The sequence below is a fragment of the Gracilinanus agilis genome, chromosome 1 (assembly GCF_016433145.1).
Source record: "Gracilinanus agilis isolate LMUSP501 chromosome 1, AgileGrace, whole genome shotgun sequence".
Classification (NCBI taxonomy): domain Eukaryota; kingdom Metazoa; phylum Chordata; class Mammalia; order Didelphimorphia; family Didelphidae; genus Gracilinanus; species Gracilinanus agilis.
In genome coordinates this window covers 666,433,237-666,446,367 of record NC_058130.1, presented here as the reverse complement: position 1 = coordinate 666,446,367, position 13,131 = coordinate 666,433,237, and the positions used below count along the sequence as shown (strand labels likewise).

General features: G+C 35.6%; 1 protein-coding gene across 1 annotated transcript in view; it reads left to right on the top strand.

Annotated features, from left to right (window-relative positions):
- Nucleotides 1–13,131, top strand: part of TAF2 (TATA-box binding protein associated factor 2) — a 100,218-nt gene that overhangs the window by 26,028 nt on the left and 61,059 nt on the right. Inside the window, exons 4-6 of the mRNA XM_044684195.1 lie at nt 1,421–1,493; nt 2,751–2,935; nt 3,758–3,871. Coding sequence (XP_044540130.1) covers nt 1,421–1,493; nt 2,751–2,935; nt 3,758–3,871 — 372 coding nt within the window. The remainder of the gene's footprint in view (nt 1–1,420; nt 1,494–2,750; nt 2,936–3,757; nt 3,872–13,131) is intronic.

Genomic DNA, 13,131 nt, shown 5'->3' with positions numbered 1-13,131 from the left:
AGTGAATAGAGTTCACTACAGAGAATTATACATAACATTTCTCTACATAGGAATACAGATATTTAGATCTTACTGAGGCCCTTAAAAAGGCAAATTTAAAAATTATGAGTTTTCTTTCTTTCCCCTCTGTTTCTTATTTACCTTTTCATGTTTCTCTCGATTTTTGTGGTTGGATATCAAACTTTCCATTGAGCCCTGGTCTTTTCTGTGCAAATACTTGGAATTCTTCAATTTTGTTGAATGCCCATACTTTCCCCTGGAAATATATAGTCAATTTTGATGGGTAGTTGATCCGTGGTTGCAGGCCCAGCTCTCTTACCTTTCTGAATATCGTATTCCAAGCCTTGCGGTCTTTTAGCGTGGAGGCTGCCAGATCCTGTGTGATCCTGATTGGTGCTCCTTGATATCTGAATTGTCTCTTTCTGGCTTCTTGTAAGATTTTTTCTTTTACTTGGAAGCTCTTGAATTTGGCAATTATATTCCTGGGCGTTTTCTTATCTGGATCGAATGCCAGGGGTGTTCTATGGATCCTTTCAATGTCTATATTGCCCTCTTGTTGTAGGACTTCAGGGCAATTTTGCTGAATAATTTCTTTTAGTATGGAGTCCAGGTTTCTATTAATTTCTGGTTTTTCTGGAAGACCAATTATTCTCAAATTGTCTCTTCTAGACCAGTTTTCTTGGTCCGTCACTTTCTCTTTGAGATATTTTATGTTTCCTTCTATTTTTTCAGTCTTTTGACTTTGTTTTATTTGTTCTTGTTGTCTTGAGAGATCATTAGCTTCTAATTGCTCGATTCTTGCCTTTAGGGACTGGTTTTCGGCTATAATCTCTCGGTTTTCAGCTATGATCTTTTGGTTTTCAGCTATAATCTTCCGGTTTTCCTTTTCAATCTGGTCATTTCTTGTGTTCAATTTGCTCATCAGTTCATTTGATTTCTGAGCCTCACTTTCCAATTGCAAGATTCTACCTTTTAAACTGTTATTTTCTTGCCAGATCTCTTCCATCTTCCTCAAAATCTCAGTTTTGAACTCTTCCATAGCTTGTGACCCGTTTTCCTTATTTGAGGAGGGTCCGGATGCTTGTTTGTTCTCCTCCTCTGTATGCTCAGTTGTCTGAATTTTCTCTGTGTAAAAGTTGTTGAGTGTTAAAGACTTCTTTTTCTTGTTTATCTTTCTCTTCTGAACTTCCTGAGACTGGGTAGCCATCATTAGCCTAGCAGCTTCTCAGCTTTATCCTTGCGCTCAGAGACTGTCTGCGGTCTTTTGGCTCCTGAGGTCTGAGGTCTGGTTTTTTCCAAGGTCAAGCCCCCTGGTGTACCCCCTCGCTTGATCCTCTGCTGGAGGTTTCTTTACAAGTCTCAGGGCGCTGCTTCCACAGTTGTATACCTGTCTGCACTGGTTCCCCACTCAGGGTTTCAGAGCCTTAGCTCTCGGCTTTGTCTGCCTCTACCCGCGCCTCTGCCCGCGCCTGTGCTCAGCGCCCGCGCTCAGAGTTCGTGTGCTTTCTTTAGCTTTTTGGGGACCTAAATCTTGCTGCTCTCAGGAACAGGCCCTGGAGCTGCCAATGACTCGATGGGTGCCCCAAACTTGCTCTATTTCTTTTTAGCTGGCTTCGGCGTTATAGGTGGTATGTGTGGAGGGGGTGGGGGTGGAGTGGTTGCTCAGCCCGCGATTTAGTGAGAGCTGTTTCACCCGTTTATAGCATGGAAATGTCCCGATTCCACGTACCTTCCACGCTGCACTCTGTTGTGGGCTTCCTCCGTTCGTCTGGACTTGTTTTTATGTTCCCTTGAGGAGTCTTGTGTGTTTCGGTCAGGAGAGGTTAAGAGCTGCTTTTTACTCTGCCTCCATCTTCAGGAGATCTCACATTGCAACAGTTTTTTAAATGGCCTCCTTGCCCCAAGTGTCTCTTTATTCCAGTCCATCCATTCCAGCTGCCAAAGTAATTTTTCTTAATTGCAGATTGGCCAATGTGATTTCCCCTTTTCAGTCAATTCCATTTTTTTTCTCTTGAATTTAGAAGTTTCAAATGAACTATTCTGAGAGCAAAAAAGTAGAGTTGGGGAGGCACGTGTGAAGATAAATGACATTCTGTTACTGTAATCTAATAATTGGTACAGACATAAGGTATTAAAAGAGTTTAGGAAAATGAACATTTTAGACACAGCATGTGAAGAAGATAGTTTTGAACTGAATATAAAAGGCAGGATCTTTATACTTAGAAAGAGAGACAGAAGGTAGCATGGAGCAATAATGATGGGAAAGCAGAGATTTGCTTGGGTACACAGTAAGTGAATCAACTTTGCTAGAGAGCCAGGATTTTGCAGAATCTTGTTTGATGGGGAAGGAGTCTAGACATTTTTCTCTGAGTAGTGGAGAAAAGCTACTAAAAGTTTTTTAGCAGGGGAGTAGTGAGACATTGGTAACTTTTTTTGGAAAATTAATTTCTCAGCATTGTGCAACATAACATATCATACACTTTAGATTTAATTGAATAAGCATCCAACTGAATTAAATGCATTTCCAAGTGAAATAATTTCTTTTTGAGTTTGATCAGTGAATAAGTTCCTATTTCCATTCAATGTTATGGTACTTTGACTTGAAACAATTAGGTGAAAATATTCCTTTTCTTATATAATCATTAAACTGAGATCTTGAATTTAATTATTCAAAGTAAATCTTCATTTAAATCAGAGAGAGACTATTTTCTTAGCTTAATGATTTTTTTGTTCTGCTTTTTTGTTTTTAGGTAACTCATTTTTGCTTACCTCAGCTTCTTCCACTTCTCAAACACACCACATCTTATCTTCATGAAGTCTTTGAGTTTTATGAAGAGATTCTTACCTGTCGTTATCCATATTCCTGTTTCAAGACTGTGTTCATAGATGAAGCCTATGTTGAAGTAGCTGCTTATGCTTCCATGAGTATTTTTAGGTTAGTATGTAGGTAAAAATTATATTGTTGTGATCAGTATGAATTTCCCAATTTGTTTTCTTTTTTCAATGTGGAAAATTTTATTTATCTCTAGTATTTGATATTAAGTTAAGATATTAATTTCCCTTCCATTTGAACATAATTTGCTTTTCAGAAAGACCTAAGTTTTTAAAAAGAAAACCTAAAGAAGTTTATCTCTAAAAGCAAAAATGATGTTTGCCATTTGAAAAAGTTGATTTAATATTAAGATTAATGGTAATTTGGTGTAAGGGGGAGATTGACCTTGGAGACAAAGAGACCTGGGCTTAAGTCCTTCCTCTCACTCATGCTAGTTGTATAATTGTGGGCGAATCAGTTAACCTCTCAGTGCCCCAGGCTATTTTATAAGATTTTTAAGTTACTGATAATTTATTTCTCTGAATCAGTGGAGCGGGTTTTTAAATTTTGGGGTTCTCTAACTGTCCAAGTAATTTAACAAAAATACTCAGAAATTACTCAGGACAAAACCTATATAAGAAAATATTAAGAAAGGCATTTCCAGGTTAGTGCATTCTAACTTGGGGATTTTGAGGCCGAAGAAAGCCTGTTTTATTTGAATTGGAAACCAGTAAAAGACAATTTTTACATTTATTCCCAGATATTTTAATAAATTTGAGCAAAGTTTTTTAAAAGAAATCTTTTTGGAACCTTTTAATTATTCTTTTTATTGAAGCCCAAATTCTGTTCTTTTCCAAAGCATATTTCAATTTCATTTTGACTGCTTAAATAAAATTGCCTTTATTCATTGTTCTTATAATTACTTTTTTTCTCTTTTAAATCTAGCACAAACCTTTTGCATAGTGCTATGATTATAGATGAGACACCTTTGACGAGAAGATGTTTAGCACAGTCATTAGCTCAGCAGTTTTTTGGATGTTTCATATCTAGAATGTCATGGTAAGTACCTTCCAAAGAACATATAATTAGTGAAAATAAGTATAGAAATATTTCCTAATTTTTTTTGGAATATAAAGTGATAACATGCAGAAAACATTAAAAAGATATTATGACTTAAATATTTTTTAAAATAAATGTAAAATATTTTTTTGAAATCAAGATGGCCATTTGAACTAAGTTATAAATGAAAGGAGACTATTAAATGATATTTTTAAAGTGAGGTATTTGTCTTCAAAAATAGGGAGAACTATAAATAGAATTTTGAATACTAACTCTGTTTTTTGTTAACCTATATGAAAGAGAGGGCAGTATATGCAGAGCAGCTTGAGACTGGCCTGGGGAGCTTACATTGTGAGTATTTTAAAATTGAAGGGGCAGCTGGGTAGCTCAGTAGATTGAGAGTCAGACCTGGAGACGGGAGGGGAGGTCCTAGGTTCAAATCTGACCTCAGACACTTCCCAGCTGTGTGACCCTGGGCAAGTCACTTGACCCCCATTGCCTACCTTTACCACTCTTCCACCGATGAGCCAATTCACAGAAGTTAAGGGTTTGAAAGAAAGAAAGAAAGAAAGAAAGAAAGAAAGAAAGAAAGAAAGAAAGAAAGAAAGGAAGAAAATTGTATATCTTCAGGATGGCATTCAATCTACAGAAATAGAATGATGAGATAGATGAGTGGTTTTTTTTAGAGCTCTGAGGTATGTTATAATGTATAAGGCTCTGCTTCTTCTTCTGGGGGAAAGTTAGCATAATGATGAGTATTATATCTTTTAGATTTATTCTAGAAGGAATTCTCCTATTCTCTTAAAATAACTTGGATCCTTATTATGAATGATAGGAACTGAGGCTTTAAGAAAAGGAGAAAGATATGGAATGAGCTTGGAAAAAAGTATACACGTATCAACCAGTCATCAAGCATTTGAGTGCTCAGTGTGGGCCAGGACTGGCCCACTACTAAGTGCTGATGAAACAGGGAGAAAAAATGATGGAATGAACAGCAATAAAGTGGTATATAGTCACAGCATTCATTACAGTACTAATTAATTATAAATATTAATTTAAATAATAAATGAAAATGAAAAATTTTAGAAATTAGGCCTAGAGAGTTATATTTTGTTCATTTTTCTTTGTATTCCCAATTATCAGCACAGAGGGAACATAGTAAGTGCTTAATAAAATGCTCAGCAACTAATTGAAAGACAGTCTTGAAGACCATATATAAAGATGTGAGGGAAGCCACAGCCTAGGGAGAATAGAACTAGCTGGATCATTTCAGTAAAAAGTCAGTGAGCATAACATTCAGTAGAGTGCTGGACCTGAATTCAAATCTGGTTTTAAACACTTAATAGATATATGACCCATGGCAAGTCATTTAACCTCTCTCTTCCTCAGTTTTCTCACCTGATAAATAATAATATAGCACCCATTCCTTTTGTTATTATGAAGCTAAAATGAGATAAAGCTTGTAATTACTTTGTAAACCTTAAAGTGCAATATAAATGTTAGCTATTATTATTTATTAGTACTAGAATTTAGTATTAGTAAATATTATCTATTAGTAATAGTATCTATTAGTACAATGCCTACAACTAGCTAAAAAGAATGTGTAAATAATTAATTTTTAAGATTCACAAGTGAAAATTGCTATTCCATTTAATACATTTTAAATATTTAAGCAGTTGTATATATATTTTAAGGTATATTTGATTTTGAAGGGCAAAAAAATGATCAGAACTGTCATTTTAAAAATGCATCTGTTAAAATGGGTGTATAATTTTATATTGCTGTCAATAAACTCCCTTATTGAAAGAGTAATTAAATATTCTAGTATAGGTTTTTATGTATGTTTGTAGATGGAATCTCTTGAGAGGTTTAAAAATATGGGAAAATCTCTTCTATCTAGGGCTCAGTCAACATCATCTGCCCATAGAAGGCACTGAATGTATTACTGTACAATAAGATGGTGGTCTTGAAGATGATACCAAATCTTTAAGAAAATGTTAACTATATTAAATATGTTCTGTTTATGAAGGCATGGAAACATTTTCATTCAAGATATTTAAAATAAACTGTTTGGGTTAACTCTGAATAGCTCATTCCCCAAGGATGCTAGATATGTTTTTATTTCAATATACATTGTCATCTGATTTGGATGATTTCAGCTTTAAACTTGAGGAAAGTGATTCATGAGCCTTAATGATCTATACCAATATGAGATTTTAATTAGGTGTAACCTCTGTATTTGTTACATGTACTGTTAGTTTTTATAGTGAGGCAGTGTGGTGGTATAGAATGACCATTGCACTTGGAGCCAGAGGAATCGGATTTGAATCCTAGTTCCAATACATCATAGCCATGAGACTTTGGTGACTGTGATGTTTCTGAGCCTCAGTTTTTTTATCTGTAAAATAAGAATCAATATTTGTACTGCTTATATCACAGAATTGTTGGGGTTATTATGAGGAAAAACCTTGTAGATTATAACTTTAGCTCTGCTAGGCAAGGCTACTAGATGGCACAGAGGATATGAGGGCCAATCCTGTAATCAGATATAATTTCCAATATGTTCCAGCTGTGTGACTCTGGACAAGTCACTTAATCCTGTTTGCCTATGTTTCCTCACTTAAAAAATGAGCTAGAGAAGGAAATGGCAAAGAATTCCATTATCTTGCCAAGAAATCTCTAAATGGGGTCAGGAATAGTCAACTGACCAAAAAACAATTGAGGAACAACAGCAACATGACTTCCCTCAGAGAAGAGGAGGCATTTTAACATAATGGATTGATTGGCTTCTAAGCTAGGAAGACCTGGGGTCAAGACCTGATTTTGACACATATTGGCTGTGTGACTCTGGACAAGTTACTTACTTAAATTCTTTCAGTCCTCAAGGCCAGTAGAGTCAAAATGAGATAGAAGAAATGGATCTCTCTGGGCTGTACATTGACTTAGAAAACTATATATATTATTTAAATTTATTTTTGATCCATAGTTAAAATTTTTTTTTTACATATCAGTAGTTTTTAATAATCATTTTCTGTCATTTTACAATCCATATTCTTCTCCCTCTTCCCCCTCCCCACTCCCAAGATGGTGGACAATATGATATAGTTTGTACATGTATTATCATATAGTACATATTTCCATGTTCATCATGTGGTTAAAAGAAGACAGATACATCCATTACTCTAAAGAAGAAATTCATGGAAGATATAAAATATATTTTGGCCCTGAGGCAACTGTATAAGACTGTGTTAAAAGAAGGTATCACCTGCATCAGTAGAGGGAGTTTCCCATACTAAATACAAATCCAAACTCATTCCCTTTTCCTTACAAATAACTCTGGAGTCTTTATTATCCTCATTTTACATATGAGGGAACTGAAATATAGAAAAAGAACAGAACTAAGATTCAGATCTGGGCCTTCTGTGACTCCTAGGGCAGTGATCAGTATGCTATACTGTGCTGCCTCTGAACATTTGAGTACTCTCCATAACTCCTTATCTTTTCACTTCCCAGCTCCTAGAATTACCAACTGTTTTCAAATATGTCCTATGCTCAGGCTTAGAGAACCATGCCTCATAGCAAAGAATAAAGAAGAGATTAAAAGAGCAGTTCTGCAAAACGAATCCATACTTTAGCCAAAGCCTCCATTATATGCAAATCTTTTAATTCTTAATTCCCCCACCCTTTCAGTGAAGGGAGAGAGAGGGTTACATTTTCATATTTCATCTTTTGGATTAAGCTTTGTTGTAACAGTTTCACAGCATTCAAATGACTTCTTCCTAGCTAAAATGCCATGCTTCTGTTGGTGAGACTTCTCTATTACTAGACATCACATTTTGTCTCTTTAGCAATCTTGAGACCATGCTTCCTGCCTCACAGTCAGCTTCCACTCTAAGGCTCTGTGCTTCTATTGATAAGTTTTGTTACTAAACTAACCCAGACTTACTATCCTGTTGCTTTCTTGGTCATCCTCCTGCTGTGCTTCTTGCCTCTGAATTGGCTCTCCAGTTACCAGTGAAATCTCTCGCCCTAGAACCTTGGGCCCTAGTTGGCATGAGATCTCCATCATTAGCCCCCCCGACCAGTCTTCTCTCTGACCATTTTTGTGCCCTGCCACTGCTGCAGTATCCCTGCCCACCATTCCCTCACATATGGAAATAGTCATATCAATCAATTGCCCAATGTCTCTACTCACCATGCTATGCTTCCTAGTCCTCTTTATCCCCTCATAATTAAGAGGACCACTCCCTTCATTTATGAAAATGAAAAAACCTTAAGACGGGAGTCATCTTTTGTGTTTGTATCCTTAGTGCTTAGCCCAGTGCCTGAAAAATGGCAAGTACTTAATAAATGTTTTTTCATTCATTCATTTGGTGTCTCCCTTTTTTCCAGTGGATTCTTAATAATTTTCCCTGCCTCATATATCTCCCTACTCCAAAATTATTTTCTTAAACACAAATATAACCTTGTGATTTCCCCATTTAGTAAACTCCAGTGTGCTTCTGTTACATCTAGAATAAAATATTAACTCCTGGTTTTTAAAGCTCTTCACAATCTGAACCTAAGATGCTTTCTTTATAGCTTCATTAAAAATTATTTATTTTCCTGAATTCCATTTCTGCAAATCTGGTCTTTTCTGTCCCTTACACATGGGACTTTTCCATCTCTTTGGTTTGTACCTTTGCACTGGCTATCTACCCCATCCTTGGAATGTATTCTCTAAAATCTTTCTTCTTTCAAGTACCACCTCCTGCATGAAGCCTTTCCTGACCTCATCTCTGTCAACCTGGAAAACCACGGAACCACTAAAGTAGTCAGCAAAATCCAATCTTTAATCAGGAAAGAGAGAAGTCCATAATAATTGGTCACTACACAGAGCCACGCTCCAAATACTACACAGAGTTGAAACTCTAGGGCTCTGGGGACAATATCTCTGGAAGAATAATGTATAGGGAAGTATGATTGATTGACTTTACAATGGCTACAAGGAAATGAGAAGTCCAAGATGGGATTTTCAGGGAGAGACTGATGCTTAAAAGTGCATATTAAAGAAAGAGTCCAGCCAAGGGCCCCGCTTCCTGGGAGGGTACTTTGATACAATGGGAGAAACTACTAAGACAAAAACTGTACTTAACATTTGACTGTCTACTAGTCCCACCTAAACTAGAATTATTTAGTACTTTAAGGTCTTTTGTTCAGTCTGAAACAGGTTGAGTCTGGGACTTCCCTTTGGGTGAGTTCTTAGGGGACAGGGGCAAACTTGAGGTTCTCAAAAACCCTTTTGACCACACAAAAGGACACAAAGGTGTGTGCCTAAGAAAGTTTGACCCTATTACTAAGGATGGAAAACATGGGGCATAAGTATAGACAGATGGCATTCTGGGGGCACTCCCCAAATGTAGCAGTGCATTGACAGTTGATCAGAAGGCAGGCACTCTGCCTTTAGCAAAATTTTAACAAACACTAACTCTTTCCCAAAGTCTTTCAGTCTTTTAAATTTGGTAGGTCCTGATATAAGCTTCAGTGTCCTCTTTCTGTAATAGAAGTCTTACTTGCATTCAGGTTCTTGGAACAGTTTAATTACTAGAAGGGAAAACATGAAAAATCTATAACCACTTTCTCCAATAGGAATTGATTGACTCTCAGTATATTTGCTTACTATTACATACAGGACCAAAATATGCTGTTAATTTTGGTCTGATTTTAAATGTTATCAGTCCCTAAATGGTACTTGACACTAGTGCTTAGATCAACATTAAAAATAACCTCATTAGCTAGTTTTTAACAACTTCATATTATTTCTAGTAAAAATATTTTTGCCAATTACAAATATGCCTAAGCTAAGTACTTGATCAGAAAAGATTGTCTTGTCCTACCAAAGTAATCTTATAGTAAAAGCAACATTAAAAAGAGATACAAACTAAACTATAGAAATATGAAAGCAAAAACAAAATCCACATCACAGGTTTATCAAGGCTTGTAAATTTGAAAATGTCTCTTCTCACTGTTTGTGGAAAAATAAAATTATCAGCTAATACTAAGTAAAATTCTAATTAAGTATCCTCTTATGAAACTCAAAACCACGTTAAGAATGCTTGCATGACAATTTCAGTTTCAGAGAAAATTTTAAAAATTAAATTTAAAAATTCTCAAAATTAAAAATTAAATTCAGAAATTAAAATACTTCTAACATCCCATAAATTCAACATTCTCACATCCTCTTTTGGAGATTGAGATGCTGAGGATCTCAGTACCATAAAGGAATAGTGTTGCAGCTGAATTACAGCCTGAGCAAAAAGACAGTAGATAAAAATTATTGTAGAAGTAATTCTCTTGTTGTGGCAGTATCATGGGATATCCTGATTTAACCAAGTCCTCACCCTACTAAATTAATTTTTGGGACACAATTTTCAATTTCCTGAGTACCTACTTATTGGCAAGATGGCTAAATTTACCGTTTAACTTAGGCCTAGTCAGGTGTTTTCATTCAATTCCTAGGGACAAAAGGCTCCCCTCTTCTTATCTAATTGTTCCTGCCTTGTAGCCCCAAAATGTATAAACTTTAATGGTATTGAGAAGCAAGTAGTTGTTTTGTCCTAACCTTGTATATAAAAAATGTTGCTTAGAATTTACTCTTTGTATAGGTTCCCCCTTTTTGACACTGATATCTGCTAGGTTTTTCTTATGTACTGAATTTTTCCTAATAATACCTCTGTCTAAAGCCTCAGCAAAGGGACTTCTTTATGTGCTTAATTATTTGAAATGACTAAAATTTCTACACATCTGATTCTTCAATTCCTATATATTTTTAGGATTTGCCTATCTATGATTTCTATTTTTCATGATTACAGAAAACTTGCCATAACTGGAGAAAAGAGGAAAATGACTAAAGGGAGAAATGCTTCCCTAATTTGGAATATTAATGCCATGTATAAGTTGGCAATGAGGCACAGCCATGTATAGAACCTGTCAGGCATAACACAGAGTTCTCTCAGCCTTCCCATGATCTGGAACTATACCTGCAGTTATCCAAAGTCACACTCAGGACTGCTTGCATCACTAACCAGTTCTCTTCATAGCATTCTTTCTAATTACTTTCCCATCCAATTTAACCTTAAATGGCAGTTCTCTCCAATCATGTTCAGGGTTAAAAGTAACCTATCTCTGGTTGTTAACAATTATCTCCATAAACATTATCAGGCTATATACTCTTTCCTAAATTCCTCTGGCACCACCTTGAGAAAATTACATTCTGCAGTTCTACATATATGCTGAACATGTTTTATGCAAACTTAGAAAAGCACTCTGTAACTTTTGTTGTAAATTTTCAATTTAACAGATATATTAAACCTCATAACAAAATAAAATGCTACTAGTTGAATCTTTTCCTACTTTAGCTAGCTATGGGAACTAGCTCTTTTTCTTTCTACTTTTCTACTTTAAAGGAACCATGCTCAGGATAAATACTATTAGAATTCCTAGGGGAAGTAAAATGGCAAATTCTATAACAGGTTCAGAAAAACTAAAAGACAATGAAAAGAAAACTAAAAGAAAGGGATACTTAACCCAGTTCAGTTGTTTTCTGCTTGGTGAAGTACTTCCTCTTTTAGTAGAGATGGTTTCTATGTAGAGGTATCGTTGGGTAGGGGACTCCTTCAGGTTCCTTGTAGAGCTATCTTAAATGGACTCCTGGTTCAGGCTTTAGAAAAATCTTGTCTAGGTTTTAGCTCCCTAGGAAATGACTTGAGATAATAATTAGGACTCTAGGGGTTCTGACTGAATTCTTTTTCAACAAGAAATCTAGCAAAATTAACATTAACAGATTTTGATAACTTCACCCACAGTCCAGACTGAGATGGTAAATGCTGTGTGCCACTGGAGAATTCCCAGGTGGGAAAGTCCTTTCCTAATAGCAGTCAAGGGTAGCTTTTGAATAGAGTCAATCTTCCAGACTTAAAAGGAAGAGATAAAGATAAATCACTATAGAAAAAATAACCATTAGTATTAACTAGTCTTTAAAAAACAAAAACTTATCTATGTAATGTTTACACTCTGGAAATTTACCAAAAAAAAAAAAAAAAAAAACCTCCAAAAATCAGGCTGCAGTGCTTGGCCTTTTACTTCTCAAAAAGTAGAATCCATAAAGATTTCTCACCAAACACAAAACTTAGGATTATTAAGGAAAAACTTGCATTTCTCTCAGCTATGCCCTAAATCTCTCTTTTGGGCCAAGGCAGAAGCCACTTCTAAGAGGAATTTGGTTCAATTTAATGCTCAGGGTTTTCATACCATTAAAAACAAAACATTTTCCAAATACTTCTTGTCCATTTACAACAATGCAATAACTAGTCAGGTCTTCCTGTTTTCCAAACTAAAATTAACTTTACTCCAGGATATATATGTTAATCAGAAAAACTTTATCTCTAGAAATAAGTAACAGCTTAACAAAAATGTGAAATTATAGCACTCAAATCAAGAGTTAATATACATAAAATAATGCATCTCATTACTAACATCATTAAAAATTAACTGCTGTTGTTATACAATATTTCTCATATTAACCATACCAAGACTAGAAAGAAAAGACTAAAATATAAAGTTGTGAATCCTGGGCCTCACTTTATCTATGGTGAATTACAAAGGCTGGAACATTTTACCAAAATGCCAACTGACAATTAATTACCAACAAGGGGTGGGATCCAACTGGATTTGCCATGGAAGTGCATTTCACATTCTTCCAATATCAGAAGAATTAGCAGCATATCACCAGCATCTATCAGAGTCACAGTGGGGAGAGAAACAATCATGATGTGAGTGGCTTATTGGGAATGATTATACTACAGAAAAAACCCTTAATATCCTTGGAGCCTGTCATTGTGAGGCATCATCATGTAGTCTTTTGGGAAAAAGACCTTCTGAGGAGGATTGAAACCTCCCTTGGCAAAGTTTTAACTTATGTTAGCAGCTCATTGCAATCTTTCTTTAGATGTCCAAGCTTATGACAATAATAACACCTTTTATCCCTTCGCTTCTTAGCTTGGTAACTAGAAGGACAGAAGGTGAAGCAATCCTTGTTTCCTTGGCTGCCACTGTTGTAGCTGCAAGTTCATTATTTTATTCCTTAGCTATCTCTTCAGTCTCTTTGTTTAGTCCTGCCACATAGAGAGTATTAAAGGTGACTACAGCATCAGGGCTATCCAGAGAAAGACCAGAATTTCCTCTAAATATAGTCATAAACTTATTATAAAGATCAAAAAGAG